This window comes from Homarus americanus, unplaced genomic scaffold (genome assembly GCF_018991925.1).
Source record: "Homarus americanus isolate GMGI-L3 unplaced genomic scaffold, GMGI_Hamer_2.0 scaffold6956, whole genome shotgun sequence".
NCBI lineage: Eukaryota > Metazoa > Arthropoda > Malacostraca > Decapoda > Nephropidae > Homarus > Homarus americanus.
The window spans coordinates 979-24,467 of record NW_024736814.1 but is presented as its reverse complement, the minus strand read 5'-3'; the positions used below and the strand labels follow the sequence as shown (position 1 = coordinate 24,467).

The 23,489-nt window shown below is 36.7% G+C and overlaps 1 protein-coding gene across 1 annotated transcript; it reads right to left on the bottom strand.

Annotated features, from left to right (window-relative positions):
• Nucleotides 1–3,096: 3,096 nt before the first annotated feature.
• Nucleotides 3,097–22,898, bottom strand: LOC121872483 (transforming growth factor-beta receptor-associated protein 1 homolog). Its single transcript, XM_042375269.1, has 17 exons — nt 22,549–22,898; nt 21,273–21,325; nt 20,748–20,844; nt 18,830–19,015; nt 18,406–18,639; nt 18,086–18,246; nt 16,099–16,237; nt 15,433–15,627; nt 15,005–15,196; nt 12,988–13,142; nt 12,624–12,734; nt 10,270–10,459; nt 9,931–10,143; nt 8,799–8,959; nt 7,280–7,442; nt 5,408–5,520; nt 3,097–3,584 (listed from the first exon to the last, which is right to left on the bottom strand). Exons 1-17 carry the CDS (start codon nt 22,600–22,602, stop codon nt 3,404–3,406), a joined length of 2,598 nt encoding a protein of 865 aa, XP_042231203.1. The 5' UTR covers nt 22,603–22,898; the 3' UTR covers nt 3,097–3,403.
• Between the last annotated feature and the right edge of the window lie 591 nt (nt 22,899–23,489).

The following is a 23,489-nucleotide window of genomic DNA, read 5'->3' as shown; positions in this document are numbered from 1 at the left end:
TCAGACGGTACTTTGCTCTGTGCAACAGTTTCCCTCACCCGCTTAGTGGGGCTGTATTATGTCACCGCAGAGTAGCATCAGTCTCACTTGTGCCTCTGCCAAGTGAGGATGCATCACTTGTTCTATGTACCTCGTGTTAACCTAGTTTATGTTGTTGCTCCACTTTACACATTGAAAAGGCTTCAAAACAACCACCAACTGATTTTGCTAGTACCTGTACCTGTAGTTCTAGTTGCAAGAAAGAAACAATGGAGACGCGCCAGTCTGGCAGTGAAGACAGCTGTTTTACATCGCTTTGAAGTCAGCTAATGTGCTATTGATATAGGGGGTAGCGTTGGGATTACCCGCTACCACGTTGCATACTATTTGGTTAGTGCTGACAAAATTAAGACCAGTGTTGGAAATGCTTCGTCTATGAGTGCTACTAAGACAAGTCGCACTCATTGTGGAGTAATAGGGGCATTGAGGGGAGGGGAAGAGCCTCTGGGTCTCAGTGACTCCCACCACTCACTCACTTCACCTTTGGCCATCAATGAGTACAATATATCATACCAAATATTAATTAAAAATTATTGTAGTTTATATCTATATGTATTTACAGAGCAAAATATACAGGTATTTACAATCGTGTTTACAGTGTCTCAATTGTGATGCATGTTAAGCAGGTGAAAGGAGGCTGAGAACACAAACGACTTATTTCTTAACTTTCTTATGGGAAAAATTGATCCATTAATGCTGTTTTCCATAATGTCACAGTTTACAAGAATTTAACCACAACGTTAACAGAGTATTTACTGTATTATAACAATGTTTCCTGTTGATTATTGTTTGTTTTCACCCATTCAAATTGTGCTGATATATACAGTATAGTGAACTGTATATTGAAATTCAGATGTCCTTAAATAAATTATTTAGGCCTATATGAGTTTGAATGCCACTGGGCAGAGTGGAGGCAGGCTACAGTGAGAGGGACCTCAAACAAAATCTCACTCAGGGTCCCCAATAGGGTAGGAACGACCCTGAATATATTTTACTGTACAAAAATCTTAAACTAGTCACAATTCAATATGGAACGCATAAGGTATCTGGCTAAATACTGTGGTCAATGCCTTACCTGTCCAACAAAACCAACCCGATGTTTGTTTTCTCAAATTATTAATTTATCTATACTACACTTTTCTATTCCAGTAAATTGAAAGAAAACAGTTTTACTTCTGATGTTTAAAGTAATTACTGTATTGTTATTTTAAACAACTTCAAAATCCAAGTATACGATTGTACTTATTTCAGTATATTGACATTACATCCTGAGGTAGGTGGCAGCTGCTCTCAAGGGACTGGAAAATAACAGTGCAGTAATACATTAGTACATACAGTCAAACATCATGAGAATAATCACAAGAGTTTTCATGTACAGTATATGACGTATTGTGGATATTAATGATGACTTCAGCATGTACAGTATTTAAAGGGGTGTATATTGAGCGAGTGCTGGTAGCCTTGGTGTTGGCTGGGCGGATATCAGTGATGACCCGGGGAGGTGGTTGGGTCAATCAGCACCATATGTAGACCCTACACTAGAGTCACTTCTCCAGCACGTGCCCAATATACACCCCTTTAATCCCTTCACTACGGGAACACCACATTTTAATATTTTGTTTGGCTAATCCCAGACAACTTTAATCAGCACAGAGGGGATTCCGCATACAAACGGCTAGTAGACTATCTCCACTAACCCCTTCAGTATGGGAAAGCCACTTTTAACATCTAATGAGGTTCACACCAGGAAATTTTTATTCAGCAGAGATGACCCCATACACAAGGGGTTAAATACTGTATACAGGTATCCCCCACAATACAGAAACTCAGGTTGCAGAAATTAGCCCATAAGGAATTTGTAAATTACGATCACTAAATTAGGGATATGGCCTGTAAATTGGACCTTGCATAAATGGGGTATATTTTCCACACAAAAATTACGATAAAGAACAAAAAAAAATAATTTAACAGAAATTATAATTTATTTGCTGTGGATTTCATGGTGTTTGTTACCACAAAGCATGGTACACCAGCATACTCACACCAACTCAGTGTGTTGTTATCTCCCAGCATGTATGCTTGATCTTGACCCCCAGCTCTTGGATTTAATACTCATGTATGTATCTTATTTAAGACTGTCCAGTGTATTACCCTTATTCAAGATGAGTGGAAAGAGGCCATCAGGTGCAAGTGAAATCAGTAGTGCTAAAAGAGCTCATAAAGGAATTATGTTGGACATAAAACTTGACGTTTTACGGAGAATTGATGCAGGAGAAAAACTTAGCCAGATTACAAAAATATAAGGGCTTGCTACATCTACAGTGGGTACAACATGTGATAATACACAAAATTATGTCAAGTGCTCAAGCAGCTATTCCTTTAACTGTACTTCATAGTTTCAAAGAAGTCATGTGCTGCTTAATATGGAATGACTCCCGAGTGTGTGGATTGAAGACCAGACCCGACGTAATGTGTCGATAAACACGATGATCATCCAAGAGAAGGCAAATAGGAACCGAGTCTGTGTGGGTAGAAATCACGGAAGGAAGAGAAAAACTAATTATGGGAGTGATTTACAGGCCCCCAAGTCTTGGCAAAGAAGCAGCTCAGCCCATATGGCAGGAAATGAGTAGGGCAGCAAAATATAACAACCTATGCATTATGGGGGACTTCAACTTCAGAAATATTGACTGGGACAACATTGTAGGTGACTATGAATCTGAAGACTTCCTAGACGCAGTACAGGACAATTTTTTGAAACAACTAATTACAGAACCTACTAGAGGTGACAATATATTAGACCTAGTATTAACAAATAAAGAAAATATTATCAGAGATATCACAATAGGGGAAGAACTAGGGAACAGTGATCACAGAGAAATCAAATTCAGCCTAAATTGGGAAACAATAAATAATGATAATATGGTCAGATTCCCAGACTTTCGATTGGGCGGATTATTAGTGGTTAAGAAGGTACCTAGGTGAGGTCGCCGGGAACAGTCAGGTGAGTCCCCAGTAGGAATGGGTGAGGTCACCGGTTTAGAACAGAAAGAAATCTCTCTGCTTCATTTTATTTATGCAAGACCCAGAGATGTGCAGTTTTCTAGCAAAATTTCTTAAATAATGTACTTAACATTAACAATGAACTAATTTTTGTATGAGAGATCATCGGTGGCCAATAAAAATTTTATCACATTATATTTTATAAGTTCTTGGGGATTAAAGGCTACACAGTCACAAGAAGTTCTGTCTTATTCCATAATGCCACATGAAAAAAGAGTTAACAAATTAAAAGTAATTATATATACTGTACTGTACAGTATATGCTATAATTAACCAGTGCATTAATCTAGAAATGTTCCATTCATCTGGAGAATTGTTTCTTGGTTCCTGGTTTGGTAGCAGAATCGTGCGAAACTTGAAAGACAGTGCCAGTAAGAGGACAGACACTAGGATTGGGTGCACATGCTGGGTGTGCCATCACTCCATTTGGGTAGATGGTGAACTCACAGCTTGAAAATCCTCGGTTGCAAACACAGCATATCCTGCATTGAGAATGACAAGTTTGAATAATTATGGTGCCCAATTACTGTACAATTTTTATCTTTTAGTCCCTTTATTGCAAATTACACACACATTCACTGTCATCCATTCACTCTTACTGCTGTAACATACAAAAAAGTCATGCTCTCTTATCAATCGCATATTATGCTCCACCCTAGATCTCCAACCCCTCCATGTGTAATGTATCCTTCACCATAAAATTCTCCCATCTCCTTAGACCAGTGGTTCTTAACCTTTTTTGAGTCACAGACCCCTTTGGGAATCTGGTGAAAGCTATGGACCCCCTCCCTAGAAAAATGCACATAAGCACATAAACACAACTTTGTATGCAATGAATATACTTTATTTTATTGAAAATTCATTGCCTCATACAGTGTATGACATACACAAAGTATGAATAAAGTAAACAATCTTAACAATTATGTTTCACACTTTTTATGCAAAAACTAATGGCCACTCCATACAAAAATGAAATACAATCATCTTGTGCAAATTAAACAAAACAAAACTTTAATTCTGCTCAAAAGTTCATTTCAATGAGAAGGTTGTTGTTTGGCTTGAATATAAATTTAAAATTTTTATCTGACCTTCACGGACCCCTTGATGCCCATCCATGAACCCCTTGGGGGTCCATGGACCCCAGGTTAAGAACCCCTGCCTTAGACTTTCCCTCCCCTTCCTCCCATCCATAACTGAAATAAATATATTAGAAATCTCCCCATTAGCTGGAATCCCCAATCCCAGAACTCTCAAATAGCTGGATTTGAAATAGGGATGGAAAAATGCTCTCCATTCAGGGTATGCAAACGAGTTTCTGAGGAAGTGATAGAACGCACAAGGTATTTTCGAGATGTTACTAAAATTTGTATCTGATAAGTAAACGGCACTCCCACCTTTGCAAATTTTTTAAGGGGAAAATGCACGGCTTACATTCGTCAAAATATATTTATTTTTTATTTTATTTTTTAAATGATCTTTCACTATCCATCTCTCAATAAGTCCACACTACCTTAGTTATCTCTGAATGACACCTCTCTCATTTCCAGATTTCTAAGTTTCTGCATTTTGTATTCTATGCATTCCAATCCCCAGTCCCACAAACTGATCTTAAGCACATTGTTTCTGGAGCTTCTGATTCGTTTCTTTCCTCTTGCATCTTAAGTCTAAGTGTGGAGATTCCATAGATACTTTTTTTAAATGTACCAATCACCAACAGACCAAATCTTATCTATTAGAAAATGGTTGGTAGTAATATACTAGTCTGAGCAAGACATCAGATGTCTAACCCAGTACATTTGTACATAAACATCACACATGTCTGGAGGTCAGGTACCAAGCAATTCCCCAAACATTGTACTAATGTGCTTAGTCTATTTGTGAAACTGTACAATGTACAATGGTTAAGTGTTAGCACAGCACTGTTCCTGTGAGTTTACAAGAGCCTTTGTGGCTTAAACAAGCAGCAGTAGATATCCACCAGTTAGTGGGGCTCCATTAGTGTATCATTTTAAAGGCTGAAGAGATGTACTATACTCTTATTTTATACCACTTACAGTCTTAAGTACAGTACAAACTTTAACCAAAGTTTTAGCCATAACAACCACTAATGTTTACCAAATCTCTGGCCTTAAACCTATAAATTACTGGTGTTATGATCATGATTCTCTAGTCTCTATATGATCCCTACACTCTCCCTTTTTTCTGCACCACAAACACATTCATAAATGCTTTCACACAAACTGATGTAAACTATTATGACGACATGTTAGCACTACATAATACTACTGAAAAAACTACAGCAAACCTGTTTGCAGCTAATGGAATGGGTCCTATATCTTTATTGAGTTTATATAGGATGAACTTTTGTTGTAGATTCTCACTGCGCACAAGTGTCTGCTGTATTCTCTTGATTCGACTCTGAAAACAAATAAGAAAATAAATAACTTTTCTTATACAGTATGTATAATAGGATCACCTGAAGATTAGCTCTTAGCTTACTTCACCCGATGAATAAACACCCTAACACTACCTGGAGGCAATGTTCCCTATAAGCTGCATGCTTACGGGGCTGCATAACAATCAATCAAGTATCGGACACTTATTTTTTCCTGCTGCACACATCACCAACGACAATGAGATCTCTTTTTCATATTACCGTAAATAAACATTGGTGCACAGAATAAAATACCATCCTCACTGAGAGGGAAAAATTGAGGGAACATTGCTTGGGAGGGGGGAGAGGGTAGATAGATTAATAAGTTAGTTTAACATTGGGGGGTTATTTTAAGGTGTTATAAGCTGGAGGGTTAATCTTCAGGTGATCCACATAAGGTAAATTAACAACTTTACTGCCAACAGATGAATTTTAAAGGGTATAAATATTGTATGCAGTAACCACCAGTCACTGTTTCCCCTCCCCAGCCATAAAACTCTTCTCAGCACTATATAACATGTGGCCAGAGTAAAAAACAATACTGATTCTCCCATCACTTGGTGTCATTTATTCTCCAGTATCACCAGCACATCCAATCCCATAAACATTCAGTAACATATCAATAAATTAATACTAATCTCAAAAGAATCACACTTTAGACTACTGTACATATATATTTTTTATTATAATTACCACACATGAAACTAGTAACAACCACGCTGATATAGCACATCATTGACGTTGTCAGTCTTTCACAGGGAAGCCAATGTCCCTCTGCTCAACACATTTCAATCTATGTTCTACTTTCCCTGTTAAAGCTCTGGACAACATACAACAATTTCCCATACACCTCATACTTCCCACACTGTTTTTCTATTCCTCTTTATGATGTACCTTTTCTTAGACCCATTAATGCCATAACCAAATTGTTCTCCCCAATAAAATTTGCACTAATAATCTTTTAACAGAATCATTTGATACGTACACCACCTTCCTTTTTTTTAACCCACACTACTGTTCCCTTAATATTTTTTTTTTACTATAGTTGTCTCAGTAATAACTCTACAGGCTTATTCCTCTGTAATTAGTAAATTAATCATCACCTTCCCTTTAATATAGGGGAACTATACAGGAGTATATGCTCTCCTCTATTTTAGTATGCCCTTGCCCTGGTTAAATGTACAGTATCCTGTATCTGTACACTTGTGTCATTGTTTCCACTTGCCATCCTCAACATTTCAACAGTGATACAATACAGTACCACTACACCTGGTGCCTCACCAGTCTTCAACTTATAGGTAACGTTACTTTTTACTTTATTCTCCTTGTCCCTAACATTATATTGATACATTAAAATATTAGGTTAGGTTAAGTTTGTGTGAATTTAATGTACACTAAAGACTTTCAAAATGTTTAACTACAGTATCACATAAATTAAGTGTCTACTATATACACTGTTCACTGATTTAGTAAAAATGTTATTTATCCTCTTGTCTTCACTAAAAGTCTGAATACAGTATATGCATAGTAAAATTGAGTAGAGATGTCATGTGCCAACAAAAGGATTCAATAAACCCATTTGTAAACTTTGAGTAATTTTGGTACAGTACTACTTGTACCAACATAATTATAAATATAATGATATATTAATAATAATGCCAATATTCCATTACTGTAAAGTAAGACTGCAAATGAAGCATTTATTTCAAATGATTAAAAAATAAAAACTGCAAAATACTGCACCTGATGCAAAGAGGTTCTTAGAGCAGCTCGTAAGTAGTGATGAACAATACTGAGCGACCAAGTGGGTGGCAGGAGTGCCAAGACTGCTGATACTTCCAAGTCCCCAGCGTGAACTGACAGAAGTTCTATTGCTGATGCTAGTTCGATGTCATCTTCAGAACCCCTGTAGATGTTAAAAAAATTAATTGAAGACACTGGGGGAAGAACTAAAAACGACAGAAAATATAATTACTGCCAAGCTCATTTAAGAAACTCCAAGAGCACCACAAAGCCCATCCATAAGTGATCACAATTCCTTTAAAAATAAGTCAATGGCACTCATATTCAAAGCCATAGTAAGAATTTGATATGGCTATGTCAAACACTTCTTGACATAACTTCAATACATATTGGAAATTAACAGATGAATCAGCAGATGTACAGATTAGGCAAAGACAATACTGTACAGTACTGTACTTAACATCTTACGTGAAGTCAAGGATCAGACAGTGAAGAGTAGAGGTGACTGAAGAGTAGTGTGAATATTGACAATTTGATGTAAACCAGTAAATTGTATAGTATCATGAGAACAGACAAAGAGAAGAACCTGTACAGTATTAGGAAAACAATCCTTCAGGTCTCCCACAAAGGTACTTACAGTACAGTACATGGGCAACTGTACAATAGCAACAAATTGTATGTACTGCATGTACATATACAAGAGAATCCAAAAGTGTTTTGGGTATCTCTAAAAAGTTACCATATAAGTTGACATCACGAATGTCTAGTCTTGAATTTTCAGAAAAGGAAAGAAATCACCAAAACTTTTTGAACAACGACCAAATGCACTCATGTTTGAGAAACCATGGGATGAATTTATATTAGCAATATAAGGCTATAGACTAACAATTTTTGGATAAAAAACAGATGGCCTATTCTCTTATTGCATTTGCATTGATGATAATTTATTACTCTGCAACCAATGAGCAGGAATCACTGAACCATGCTCAAATGCACATCTATTTTAAGAAACCAAAACATTACTTTAATGTTGCAAAACGAAGGAAATTGGGTTATTAAATTTGAAGGCATTGATCAAAAACTCTTCCTCATCATATGGCACAAATACAAGTAACTGAAACTCTGTCAAATGAAACCAAATGCACATCAAGTTGAGGAACTGCCACACGAGTTTACACTTGCAATAAGGTGATAGATTTGAAAAGAAAATGATCAGAAACTTCTGTAATCTTTATAAGATGGACAGACAACCTATTTGAAATAAGTCCCCAAATGAAGGCATTAACACTATTGTGATTAAGGTCTATCATGATCAGGTAATAGATATGAGGAAATAGTTGAGATATTAAAAAAATGGATTACTGATTGCACATGATTTTAATTTAAGGGCAGGAACCTAAGATACTTTACTGTCTTTGTGAGGAACAGAACTTTTGTCCAGAAGGAATTACCCACATGACTACCCCACACAAGCATGGAAAATGGCTATAAAATGATGATGGTGATTTTTCCTACTTACCCAGGTGGTGGTCGCAAGTATATCTTTAGCAACTTGAGAAAGATATTGGATTTAAATGTGTTATCTGCACCTCTGGTCTGTGCTATACAGTATTGCTCTGCTGCACTGAAGTCTTTTAATTGATGGACAAGCATGGAAAGAGCTTTTTCATGTTCACCAAGCTGTCAGAATGGACAAATACGAATAAAATACTCTATGGTGGTCACTAACAACAACAACAAAATACATTGGAGGAGAGTGATTGGAGAGCTGGGCATTACCACATGGGGGAAGGAATTTAAGCTTGGGATAAAAAAGGGACTAAGGAACAGTATAATACTTCCTACCATCAAACATGGTTGTAAAACACTGGCTTGAAATTAATTAGAATGTCCTTAAATTACACTACCAAAATAAGTTAACCTAAAGCTGCATCTGAGGTTGACAGAGAGGAAAGGGTATGAAGTTGTAAGCTATACGGTGTGTTTGTGGAATGCCAAAGTGGACAAAGGGTGTAAATTGTAAAGAAGCAAACTGGATGAGAGAGTCCCCAAGGTGCTATGGGCCTATGAAATAGTTGCAAAGAACAGGATAAGGTACAGGTAAAATAAGATTAAAATTGCAACATAACAGGGTAGAGGGGAGACTGCCTAGTTAGTGCTTAAATCACTGGAGGTAAAGTTAGAACACTGTATTATGGATAAAATAGGGAAGGGGATATAAGGAACAGAGAGGGCAAAGGAGATATGCAGTAAATGGGTGACCTGGAGGCTTCTTCTGTTATGGCCACCACCTTCAGAGCAGCTCCCAAGAGGAGTGAGGAATTGTAGTTTGGTAAGTACTGTACAATACAAGCTCTGACACTGTACTCTGGGAGTTAAGTAAGACAGAAAACTGTTTGAGACTAGTTAGAATATTTAAAGTTAATAAAACTCCTCACATTTATATGAATACGTATAAAATTTAAAAAAAAATCCAAACAATTCTGTAACATCACAAAGTTAACAGTTAAAAAGATATATAATTACTGTATCCATATTTAGCTTGAACTATGGTCTCTGTACTAATAAAACTAAAAAAATAAAAACGTGATGAATTAATTTGTAAGGTACACAAAAAAACATAGAGTATAATAAAAAAATAAAAGAATTACCCTTCCAAATACTGCAGCTGTTTCCACATGGAGACTAGTACCCTGCATCCTGGACAAGACTGGCTGAGGCTGGTAGTGGCAAGAAGAGGTGAGCAGGTCTTGCAACTTCCCTCTAACCTCTTCCAGTTGTTCAACAGATGTGGGCCCCTCATTAATCAATCTCACTGCCTCATCTACATAGTGCAGGACCAACTCTGTGTGATATTTTTCATCCTAAAACAAATATTAATAAATTAATTTTACGACATGTCATTCTACTCACACTTTGTATATTTCAAGAACAATTGCCTATACAACATCCAAAAGATACCAAAAACAATTATACAGAGATAAAAGTACCTGTAACTTCTTGGTGTCAATAAGGTGATGGAGAAATCCTAACCTAGCTTCTGGGTACCTCTGAAGGATCTGCAGAACTCTTGAGGGATCCAATGTTGCTTTTGTTTCAGTAAAAACTCTTACTCCTTCCAATGGATTTCGATCCAACACAAAGTCTGAGTAACGCCATACAACATTTGGGTCAGCCGCACTGTGAATCAAATGTTTTATTACACAGTTTAATATCATCTGATCCTGGAAGGGATTAATTTCTTCTCCATGCATACAAGTATTTACCAGATATGATACAGGATAGGTGCTGAGCTAATATTCCGAAGCATCTGACAACTACAGTAGTAGGCTGCCCTACCATCTTAACAGTACAGTACTGTATACCAGTCCACAAATGGGCTGTTCCATCATTGGCAAGTGTACCTGATGATGATTTTATTCTATTTCTAAGTCTGCGAGTGTATAAGTAAGAAACTCAGTCCTCCCCTCTGGTTGCAACTTAACCCAACACCATTACTTTGGAAGGAAATACTCAAGCACTAAGTTTGCATTACTAGTGAAATGATTAAAAAAAAAAAGTAGTTTGAGCAATGTAATTCTGAAGCCATAATACACACAAAATTTGGTTAATTAAATTTTTTTTCATGAATATGACACTGCCACAAAATAATTCACAGGACTGCTACCCGGTAGCTCTTTGCAGGCAGATTCAAAACTGTAACATGTGGAGGCATGAAGGTCCTTCACTATAGCTTTTTAGAAAATCTATTACAGCGATATTCTTGTTAACTACTAGAATAATTGGTGCAGAGCTCTTCCAGGGATAAATGATTCAGCGTAAGGAGACGATTCTCTCAAACCCGAAAAAATCCCACATTCCCGGAATTTTTCCGAGTACAGGTATTGGGAAAATTTCTTGGAATTTTCTGAAAATTATGCATTATTTAATCCTCAGAATTTGCTCACAGACCCAGAAGAAAAAAATTTGAAGACAGTTTTCAGGATTTTTCTTGGAAATTTCCAGAATATGTGCCTGATTTTCAACCTCAAACTCATTCACAGGGCAGAAATTGAGAGAATTTTTCTGGAAAATTCTGGGCAAATTTCAATTCCGGGGAATTGACAGTTCCGGCTAATATGGATTCCAGTTAACGGAGATATTACTTCTTATAATATCAGAGCAGGATAGGACTCGGAGCAACGGATTTAAATTGGATAAGTTTAGGGAGATAGGGAGGAACTGGTTCACAAATAGGGTGGTGGACGAGTGGAACAAGCTTAGCAACTTTGTAGTAAGTGCTGGAATGCTGGAAAGTTTCAAAAGGAGGCTGGATAGATTCATGGATGATAGAGTGTGGTAGTAACTCTCGACAGGAGCTGCACAGGCCAGCCGGCCTATTGCAGACTCCTTATTTTCTTATGTTCTTATGTTCATCTGATTGTTTCAATACAATAATGTACATTTACAAGTTGTCAATAGATTTTTCAAATTTGATATAACTTTATGATATACAATAACATTTCATTATAAAACAGCAGCCAGAAAAATAATATTAGCCCACCACGTGACTGCTGATACATATGTAAGGAATACAGTATTATGCAGTATGTACACTTGGCATCAGAATTTGAGAACCTCTCACTAAAATCTGGGATCACCATACAACAGATCAAAGATGAATGCCTATAATAGTACAACTACTTGTTCTCTAAAGGTGAAGTTGACACAAGTAACCTTGGCAACCAGTCTCTTACCTAACAGAAGGTCCCACAGGCATGACAAACTATTAGGGACACCATATGTCAAATTTTGGTACACAAAGAGGCAGTGTGGCTGGCACTGACTCAACTGCCTTAGCTCTAAAGTTAGGTACTGGTATATATTCATCTACACCTGGGTGGACCTGGAGTGCTCAAGAATCAAACTCCTCAGACAAGACATGAGCACTGTACCTTCTCAGTTGCCTCACCCCAATAATTAATCTCTTACCTAAAAATACTCAAACTACACTGCTTGTTCCAGAACACATGTTCTCTATCACAGCAGAACACATCTACTATGCAAGTTAAAATGACTGAATGACAATGAATGAAGGGAAAATACCTGTATCTGTATGCACATTTGTTCTTGATTCAGACTACCCTGGATTAAGTAATAAAAAGCTTAAATTAATGAAAAATTAATTTCCTAAATCTCACATGTTTCCTACAGCTTAGTAAACACTAATGAAAGAGATAATTAACAGAGCAATATGGCAGAAATAAAGGGAAGCCACACTATGAAGAAATGTATAACTACCTTTCCTTATTTCTATCTACAGCTATAAATAGTGAGTTTTGTAGGTCAATATATGTAAAGTTACCATATCAAGCAGTCCACCAAATCTTGAATGCCTTTAAAATGCTTATCCTTAATTTCATCCCTTACAAGTCGAGTGAGGACTTCAAGAGATTTATCAAGGTCGCCTAAAACTCTGAAAGAAAAATATAAACAAAAGCATTAGGAGAAATCTTAACTTAATTATAACACAAAAAAACTCAATTACGTACAGTACAGTATTAATGTTAAGTAGCGTATATCTGCCCATGGCCTTTACTTAGTGTTTACATATTTAGGTGCATTATGGTAAATAGATTTCTGCAACTACATTTTCACACATATAGCATGTCCAACTCAATAGTTATCTGCATAACAATGCTGCAGGAAAAGCAATGAATGTGCATTACCTGTACAGTTTTGCTAAAACAGAAAACTGTTGATGAGTTTCCAACCAACGTATACACTCAGGCAAGTTGCACACAATGTCTCCACAGTCAAGGAATAGTAACAAATTTGCAGACTTTTTCTCAGCATGCAACTTGATAATAGCAGTGTCTACTTCCTGGAATTAAGGAATAAATCTATTTAACAACAAACACAGGTTAGATCAAGATGTCATGTACAATTACAAAACTCTGATTCTGTGTAGAGAAGTTACTACCTCTCTCATTTTATCATCATCTACTGTTATACAATCCAATATAGATCTAAACACCCAAGCATAAAACATGCGTCCATAATATAATCGAGTGACAGTTCAGAATTCCAAACTTTTTCATAATTTTTCATTATTACAGTATACAGTAATACACTTATCAATCAACACTCATGCCTTAGGAAAAACAAGTCAATGGTCATAGATTCTGTACATAATCTAAAGATTCCAACTTACTCCTGTGGCTCTATAGCCCATTAAGATCTGCTGCCACTCTATCACACCTCTTCACTGCATTTGACCTTGCATCACCTATAACCGCAGTACAGTATTGCAGGTTTTTGCCGCATCTTATATGATATGTTCCTTTTTCTCTTCCTTGGGGCCTTCTAACCTAAAATTTCCCCTCATGTACTATTTTAGGTATTTTTCATCTATTTATGACTTGCCCGACCTACTACAAGCAGTGACACTTGATTACTGCTGCTATTATTGGTTGTCAGGCAATTTACCTCATCTTTACATTAAGGTATATGTCTCCTCCTTCATATGTTAATACAGTATTATGGTTGAAAGCTAGTCACTCGATTCTTGTTTTTCAATTCACTATCTATAATTCACAGCCATTTAGCATATAATCTCATCAGTTTTGGGACTTGAGCTATGACCCAGTATTTCATTATGGGTGGTTAACGAATGAAGCATTTATTAGTAACTAATTCTTTCCAGGACTTCAGCCTTGATTTAATTTTTATGGGTGAATGCTGATCTAAAGGTGTCTGAATATTTCTTGTACAGTCACCCACGAAAGTTCTGTTGTCTCTCCTCCTGATGCACTATTCTGTCCATAAATGTTTTGGATTCACAAATCTGAATCTCAGGGTTTGTGGTTCAAGAGGAGAGGTGACAGGACTTCAGTGGGTGACTGTACAGTTGGGGTCAAAAGTTTGCTCCTGCCCAAAATGAAGCAGTATCAACCCCAAGTGAGATGAAACAGTCAGGGTTAGTCAGTTTGGAGACTTATTTCCGTGGCTGAGTCTCACCGCAGGGAGCAAATTTTTGTCCCTGACTACAGTACATTCAATGTTCATTCCCAAATGTTGATATGCTATTGCTCCATTCTACCTCCTTGAACACTGTCCTCTCTTCACTCATTGTCTACCCTATAATGCATGTTATTTCTTGGAAGGGTGGAAGGAAGTTAGAATTTTTTTTAACAAGTTCTGGGGTTAAACTTAAAACCCTCGTATCTCTGATTTATTGCACATAATACTTTTACCGGAGACAGAGTAAACAAAAGGAAGACAGATGTGTTCCCTGCCAGCCACAAAACTTTGGTGTGTACCCTAGGCAAACACTAAGTTAATGTGCTGCATATCTACTAGGTGGCTCCAAGCAAATGACTGATAACCTTGATAGGCAAGAGCTGGGACAGGTACACTCTCATGTTCTACATAAAGTTGTAGGCAAATATATGACCAGAGCACAGCAGGGTCCATGAATAAAAGGGATATCATGAAGTTATTGACAGGGAGACACTATATACTTTGGGTCCTCGTTGTAGAATAGGAACACCATAGCAGAACACAGCTATCATAGCAGTAGGAATAAATGAATGATAATTGAAGAATGCGAGTCTGTGTTTGTTCTTGCCTCCAGCCACTTATAATATTGTAAAAAGTGTATTACAAGAATGAAAGAAATTAACTATATATTTTTCTTAAACAAAATAGAATATGGGCACTCTTTAGGCATTAATACTTTCTCACCATTCTGTATGTGATGGGTTCTCCTAAGGTTCGAAGATGCAGGAGGTAATTTGAGAGGAATGATTTAGCTTCTTCAATCTTGGTCTGGTCACCATGCATGGCTTGAGCTATATCAGCAAGATGGTGCAAGGGTGGTTGAGCTCGCATGAACTCAACAGAATCTGGCATGAGACCCGGGTACAGGCTGATCACCTGTAAACATTAAAAAAATAAATTACTAACTAAGAGGGGGATGATATCAATAAAATTGCACAAAATATGTTTTAAGCACAAGTATTTTGCATCTGTATCTGGATTTCTCAAACATGAACGAGTACATGAGTGCATTAGGAACAGAGCCCAATACAGTACTAATAATGTAGTTAGGTTGGGTTACTACACAAACATTACAAGTGCATCATATGGTACACATTTCCTTGAAACCTTACCTCTCTTACATCCACGGAGCCCCTCAGGAAATATTCTTGCGCTTGATCATAAACTCCATGAGCAAGCTTAATAAAACCTGCCTTTTGAAGTAGTGTACGGAACAACTGGTGGTACTGTTCTTGGCTCATCCCCACAGCTCCACTGTGTTCTGCCAGTTCCACAGCCTCCTCCACTCTTTCACTATCCATTAAGGTCTGGTGGAGAAACAATTTTAGATTCGAAAAACAATTGTAAAGGTTGGAGCCTAATTGGACTGAAGCTCATTTGATTAGTAACCCTGTCAATCTATATCTTTTAACATCTAATTCCTTTAGGCAATAACTTACATTGTAATCATTATTCCCTTCAGCAGCTCCCCATGAGAGGATGGCAAACTATATTTGTTCTATCAAAATTCCCTTTAGCAGCTCCTGTTGAGAAGGCATGCAAAATGATCTGACAAACTATACTATTTTTCTATCTACTGGTACCTGTATTCCCTCTTGCAGCTCACAGTGAGGGAATGGTCTGATTTTAAGTCTTTCTCACATGCTACAGCCACTAACCACCTCAGCATTTTTAAGCACCAAAGGATTGCAAAAGGTGAAGAGTAGGAAGAGAAGAGTTGGACAGTCGAAGGAAAGAAGCTGTAGGAAATTGGATGATACACGATGTCTTAAACTAACCTGAACTTGCATAGTCCAAGGCTGAGGCATGAGACAGGACACACACGAGTTAGCTGCCACATAAAGTTGACCATCAAAATTTCCCACTAATTCACCCCCAGAAAAGCTGAGAGTTTGTTTATGCTGCTGATCAATCAAGCTGAAAGAAACATATTTCAACTTTTCACCTACTGTATATTAATATTCAATCATCACAAACTACAACAACTATTTACACATTCATTGGGTGTACAATATTTTTTGTCAAAAACAAATGAGATTAAATGAAGGGAATAAATAAAAATTCATATACAAACTAAAATTAGTTACGTAATTTTTTTTTAAGATATATGACGCACAATATTTAAAATAAGCTGATACATAAGGTATAATGATCAAAACCTTTATCCGTTCATTTCTTAAAAGAACCATTTTCACATACAAATGTCAAAATTTCTGCTATTTATTGATCAATTAAAAATCAACAGTAATTGTATACCCTAAAGAAATGTGCTAAAAAACATGATCTACTTTTATAAGATGTAGAGGAGGGGGGAAGGCTTGAAGATGATTGAAATCCTGCATACTTATTATGACTGCCATATGAAAACAATACCAAAACCTCTCCTTATACCATCCAAATGCTAATTGGTGGGGTTAGGTTATATAAATATTAGGGTTAGTCAGGTCAGGTTAGGTTAGGTTAGGTTAGGTTAGGTTAGTCAGGTTAGGTTAGTATTAGGGTGAGTATTAAGTTTTCTACTCCTTGGACAAATTACAAGAAAGCTGTCACTAAAATGTAGACAATTCAGAAACTTGCCCCTTTACAAATACTAAGTCAAATATTAGATTAGAGGAAGTGAAAATTGTTACAATCAACAACTGTCCCATTCTAAATTAGTTCCCTACTCTCTTGGATGCATTTCTAATGGATTTTAGATAAATTAATACTTTGTACAAATTATTTCATCAATTCTACATCCTTGAGCGAACAAATTACAAAATCAGAATGCTCCGAGGAGAAATTCAAATGAACTACGTGCAATACAGCATGACCTTAAAATTTGCGGGGCTTAGGTTCTCAAAATGGCCGCAAATAGACAAATCCACGAATAACATTTGCTGACCGGGGGAGTTGTTACATTTTTACTCATGTACAAAGAAATGTATGTGTTTGTCCTTAGGACAATTATTTCTTTTACCTGCATTGTATATACAGTATGTGTGTGTGTGTGCATGTGTAGACACACATAAAACACATACAAATACAGGGTAAATAATAATGGGAAAATCCTCCCACAAATAATCGGAAACAAGACATCAAAATGTATTAAATAGTATGTGAGTTGACTTGAGGGTAACCTCACATTTTTAATACATTTTTTGTCTTGTTTCTGATTATTTGTGGGAGGATTTTCCCATTATTATTTATTTATATGAGGTTTGTCTGTGCTTATGTGTGTGTGTGTCTACACACACACATACAGTATACAATACAGGTAAAAGAAATTACTGTCTCTAGAACGAATGGCTCCCTGTCACAGCCGCAAAAATGCCAGCAAGCTTAAAACTACCCTTAAGACATTCTTGGGTACATCCAGGGTGTCATCCGCAAATTAAAAATCCGCAAATTGTCAGGGTATGCTGTATTTATTTTACTGTAATTGTGAATATCTTGAAATCGCTCTGAACAACAGAGGCAGATCTCCATAAGGGAGGAACTAAGTGACACCTCTCCTATATAAAACCAAAGGTGAAATAAGCAAAATTAAAGTCTGCATCAACTTGTCTACAAATCTTTATGTGTTTAATGCAAGGAAGATTATCCAATTGTTCAAACTTTTAATAATATATCACAAGTTATGTCTGAAGTCCCATATTAGCCATATGGCTACTTCACCACTGATTGAAGCACAGAAATGGAATCTAAGAATCTACAGTATGAAGCACTAATTGTACATAATGAACATTGAATCACCATCTACTCTTAGGAGGGACAATGACTCACCTATAAACTCTTATAAACTGATTGGTTATTGTTATAATATATGGATGATAGTAAGATACAGCAGATATCCCCTCTGTCCACTGGATTGGTGGTCGCTCAGAAATACCTGCAGCTGTCACAAACATTCCCAGGTTGCCTGGCCCTGCAAGCAGGAACTCCTCCTAAAACACACAAGAAACAACAGAATAATATTAGCCATGTACGTACAGTATGTGAAATTCACAAGATTTCAGACAACTCCATTTTAATGCAAAGCAATCTGTAGATTTTATTCAATAATTTAAAGCTTAAGAGTCAAGAAGTGAACAGAGAATAAGTACCTTGGCTATTCTCTTGACATGAGGGTAAGTTGAAGCAGCATCATAAGGGAAGAGATCTTGACTGGACCCTGATTCCACATTAAACACACAATAATGGCCTTGTCCAGCAACACATACATAGTTCCCATCCATTGCAATATTGATTGGCTCTGGTGTTGATAATTCCTTAAGAAAGGAGACTCTGTCTTCATGCAAGGAACAGATCTGGATACATCTTCTTTTGCCCACACATAACTGTAATCATATACTTATGAGTTTTATTGAGAGAAATTAAAATTTTCACAAACCTTTTACAATGTCATTACCAATTTATATGTTATGCTTTACATAATCAAATACTTCCACTCTGTCCAAATAAAATTATTTATACTTACTCATAAGCCATTACCAGTCACCTGGCATGCACCATGAGACAGTGACTTACCTGAACAGTGAAGGGGTCCAATGTGTTAGGATTTTCATTAACACAAAACACAGAGACATTCTTCATTTTTGGGCCTGAACCAATGGTGTTAAGAACATCAGCATCAAGAAGGTACAGATTACCATCACTTAGCACCATCAAGCGTCCAAGAGCAGAGGCTGTTTTCAGTTGTACCACAGTCTTTTTCTAAAGTGGAAAAAGATCCATAGGTTTAAATAAATGATAAAACTCCACTTCCATTCAACAGCATGGCCCACACAAAGCACACCACCAAATCACACATCTGTGTCGAGTCCTAAATCACTACACCTTTATCAGCTTTGTCTCACACTCTTTCTTTCTACATCTTCTCAACCATCCCCCTCAAAAACTGTATACATATACTGTACTGTACTGTACTCTTTTAAGTGGCATTCATTTCACACATCCTTCCTGTCTTAAGTTCTGCCCTTTTCTGACATTTCGTTATTATGTACAGTATTTCTTTAAAGTTCACTGGGGTTAGGTAAAATGGACACTGTGAGAAAGCAAAATCCACGAGTTCTTCATGCCATCCCAGGAGAGTGCAAAATACATATATAAATACAGGTAGCAATATGCACATGTATAACAACATTATGAATAAATAAGACAATATAATAAATATGAAATAACATAAATAAATAAACATGAAATAACACTGCATGGACATTAGGTCCATACAGTGATAGTTAGATGTGGTAGTGACAATACAAAGAAACATGATAACATATAGCCAGTGACTTGGCTTTGCCAGTACAGTTGGTTATTAAATCTGCAAAAATCTTTTTGCCTCAGATTTATTTTAGTTATTTTCCATGGCAATCCACAAGTTTATGAGGGACGTAAGCTTTAAAACCATGAGTTTTAAGGGAATACTGTACTCTACCTGCTCTCAGAACTCCCTAGTCACCTCCAGTGCAATAGTCGGTGATAAATGTTTTCCTAGCATTTAAGAAAGTGTTAACCATTGTTTCCATCATATTTCTTTTGAGCCTCTTACATTCCCTTTGCCCTAGTGCAAACTTTCCTTGTGTAATTCTACATATTCTTCCTCAATGAAGTATACCATGGGTGGCATAACCAAAACAAACTAGTGGTGAATTCATGCATGTCAGTTCACCACTAAAGGGTAGAAGTTCCATGATACAAAAAAAGTGTGTACAGTACAGTGTGTGTGTGTGCATGTGTGTGTGTGTGTGTGTGTGTGTGTGTGTGTGTGTGTGTGTGTGTGCATGTACTTTATTTGTGTGTGTGTGTACTTTATTTGTGTGTGACATGAGTGTGTTCTTGAATTCAGCCACTGAGCTTGATAATGGGAAAAGGGTAAAAAATAATAACAATATACACAAACTGTATTATGTACCTGTACTTAATCCACTTTGCATCCTTCTCATATTTCATCTTCTGAATCAATTTTGTATTTCTCAGATATTTCACGCTCTTAACGTGTTAAAATAAAAATTTTATGATTGGCAAAATATCCAAGTACCATACAGCAACATCTTTTACAATAAACATGTTTAAAAAATTGACAAGTTATATGAAGAAATTAATTTCAGATATGCATTACTAAAATTTATTTAAAAATAATATACTTTTCTTAAAATCTAGTAAAGTACAGTCACCAACAAAGGCTTAAATCTAATGATGGTGGAGGCAGTTTATGTGAACATTTGACACCATCCTGGTGTTGACCAACAATATGTAAGTTCATGTTTCACCGTACTAATTCTCTGTACGGCCCATCACTGATTGATAAAATACGTTAGTCATCAGCATGTGTCATAGGAATGTACCTGGACACCATTAATAGTAATGGCTTGCAAGAGCTTTGGGATGACAGCAATTTCAATGGCCGCAGCAAAAAATTTAACAATGGCACTTCGTGAACACTTACTGTCCCAAGGTTCTTTTGGCTTATCTTATTGGTAGAGTAAAATATCTTGCCGGTGCCATCATGCGTCCGTTCCTCAACAAGGTAATGAACCACAATACTGAAAAAGCAAAAGTGAAGAACTGTAAAACATTTGATCCCCTCCAATGTTAGATGGTGGTTGTTTCTGCTCTAAACACACTGCCACATGTAATAAATGGGATCCTAATGTGTCCTAACACTGAAGGTGTGAGGTTCAAGGGAAGGGATATGTGCCATTAAATCTCAGTTCATAAATTTTACAAATCCAAGTGTTTTAAAGAGGAAAATTTATAGCCTATGTGAGTTGAACTAAAATAATGCCCAAAGTAAGAGTAACTAGTTTTATACAGTAATTTAATTAAGATTACTAGCAAAGACCAACTAGAATTTACATACAGTATAACCTTTATGAGAACAGCTAACATTACAACCTACTCAGTGAGACTAACTAGCATTGTAAGTTAATTGATATCAACTAGCCTATGCAAGATACAGTTGAATTCTCACCTTTCATCTGATCCCAGGTACAGGTCATTTCCACTAGCTTCAAAACAATCAATCTGAAATAGAATTACAAAATAAGTTAAAAAAGAAATCAATTTATCAGTGAATTATCATAACAATAACCAACATACTGAAGTACAAATGAATTTTGTGATACATATACAGGTGTAATATACTTCTAACTTAGGAAAGGTAGATTAGGTAGGTTTGGTTGGTACTTCTTATCTTATGACAAATCGTATAAAATGTAATGTAAACAAGTCAACAAGGTGTCACAAGGGAGCTAGCGTACTAACGTAGATTCATGTTCAAGATGAAAACAATAACTGAAAAAGAAAATTGGGGAAATTATAAACTCCACCTTTTTGGTGATATTATTCTTGACTAAAAGAGAGAAGATTTCCTTCTATACAAATATTTCTTAAAGTTGCTGGTTATCACAACTCGGTTTTCTAAGGTATTACACCAAGAAATTTCACAAGGAGATTTGGTAACACGTACCGTACTATAGACTCACGAGCAACTTTAGGATCATTTTCTACTGAAGAAAATGGTACTTCTCCAATATACCCCCACAAAAATTAAGATCATAAGTAATTTTTTCAACTTGAAAATTTGAGAAGGTTATCACCATTGTGTGGTGGTTCTCTTCTGCAGTACAACCAGCACTGATGGGTTAAGGCATGCTCCAGCCCAGCCTAAAATTGCCCAGTCCAGAGTTATTAATGGCAAGTGGGACTGCAGTTTTATTTCGCTATATTGCCTTACTGTCAACAGGAGCGGATACATGGCACTCTCTAAAGCATGCACAGACCATTCAATATATATTTTTACCCAAACCTCAGGAAAAATAAAAGTGGAAAAGTTGCAATTTCTGTATTTGTTTTTAATATTCTAGAGGAAACAAGAATATTCCTTCACAATCACTAACACATTCTATTTCTTTAATCTAGTACTTTTATTAATGCGATCTAAACATATCGTAGAGGGAATAAATCTCGGGGCAATATTGCAGTAACACCAACCACTCAATTGATAGACCTATTTTTTTCTATGATCATTTTCTTATATTACATTAGGTTAGATAAGGTTAGGTTAGATAAGGTTAGGTTAGATAAGGTTAGGTTAGGTAACACATTTTTTTTATCAGAATCTTTGGTTGCTGTAATCTGCAATTTTATCAATCTCGAATATAAGAATAAACTTTAAGTTTCGGTCACCCTAGTATTTAACCTAACCTAACCTAACCTAACCTAACCTAACCTAACTCGATACAAACCTTTAGATCCACTCTGTCCAGAACCGACACCAGGTCAAAGGCCTTGAGGGCCATTATCTGGAGTGTCTCCCTTCTTGGATACTTCTGGATAGTAAATACTGTTATTTGTCAAGACTTCACTTGTAATTAGTTGATAAAAGTAACTTTCACTCAGCTGCTGAACTACTACACAGCTTTGTTTGTTCCCTCAGCTGGTTGACACAACTGGTCGCTTGTGTCACCAATACAGTCTGAGTTTGTTTACACTAACACACTCACTCTGTCCTACTACACTTATCACATACACTCTACCTCATTGTTAACTGTGTTTTTTTTCCATTCTAATTTACAAATAAATTAATTATACAACGCTAAACATTACTGAACCTTCCGTTAATTTTGTAGATCAAATCATATCTAGTTTTAATATGAATGAATAAAGTTATTTAAGATACGCCTCCATCTGTAGCTAGTTTATCTAGCTAAAAAATGGAGGCGTATCTTAAATAACTTTATTTACTTTTTACTTTTATCCTCTTCACCACTGATCGGCTCGCTAGCCGCCCGGGCGATCGGTCACGTCTCTGTTACACACTGTTGGCAAGTACTGGGCATGCACCGGCTCCTGAATGTACCTGAACCTGCTCCAGTGTTGGTCAAGTCTTCTCTTGAAAGAGCTCACACTCGGTGCCGTCACAACACTCTCTGGTAGATTGTTCCAAGAGTTTACAACCCTCACTTAGAAAAAGTTTGCCCTCACAGTTTTCTGGACTTGCGGCTTCTTCAATCTTGAGCTGTGACCCCTTGTGGGGCGAGCGTCCGCCAGCTCCAATAAGGACACTCTGCTGAGTAGTGTCCCCTGAGATGCTTATACACCTCAATTAGGTCCCCCCTTACCCATCTGTAGCATAAACTAGGCAAGTTCAGGCTCTCCAATCTCTCAGGGTAGCTGAGGTGCCGAA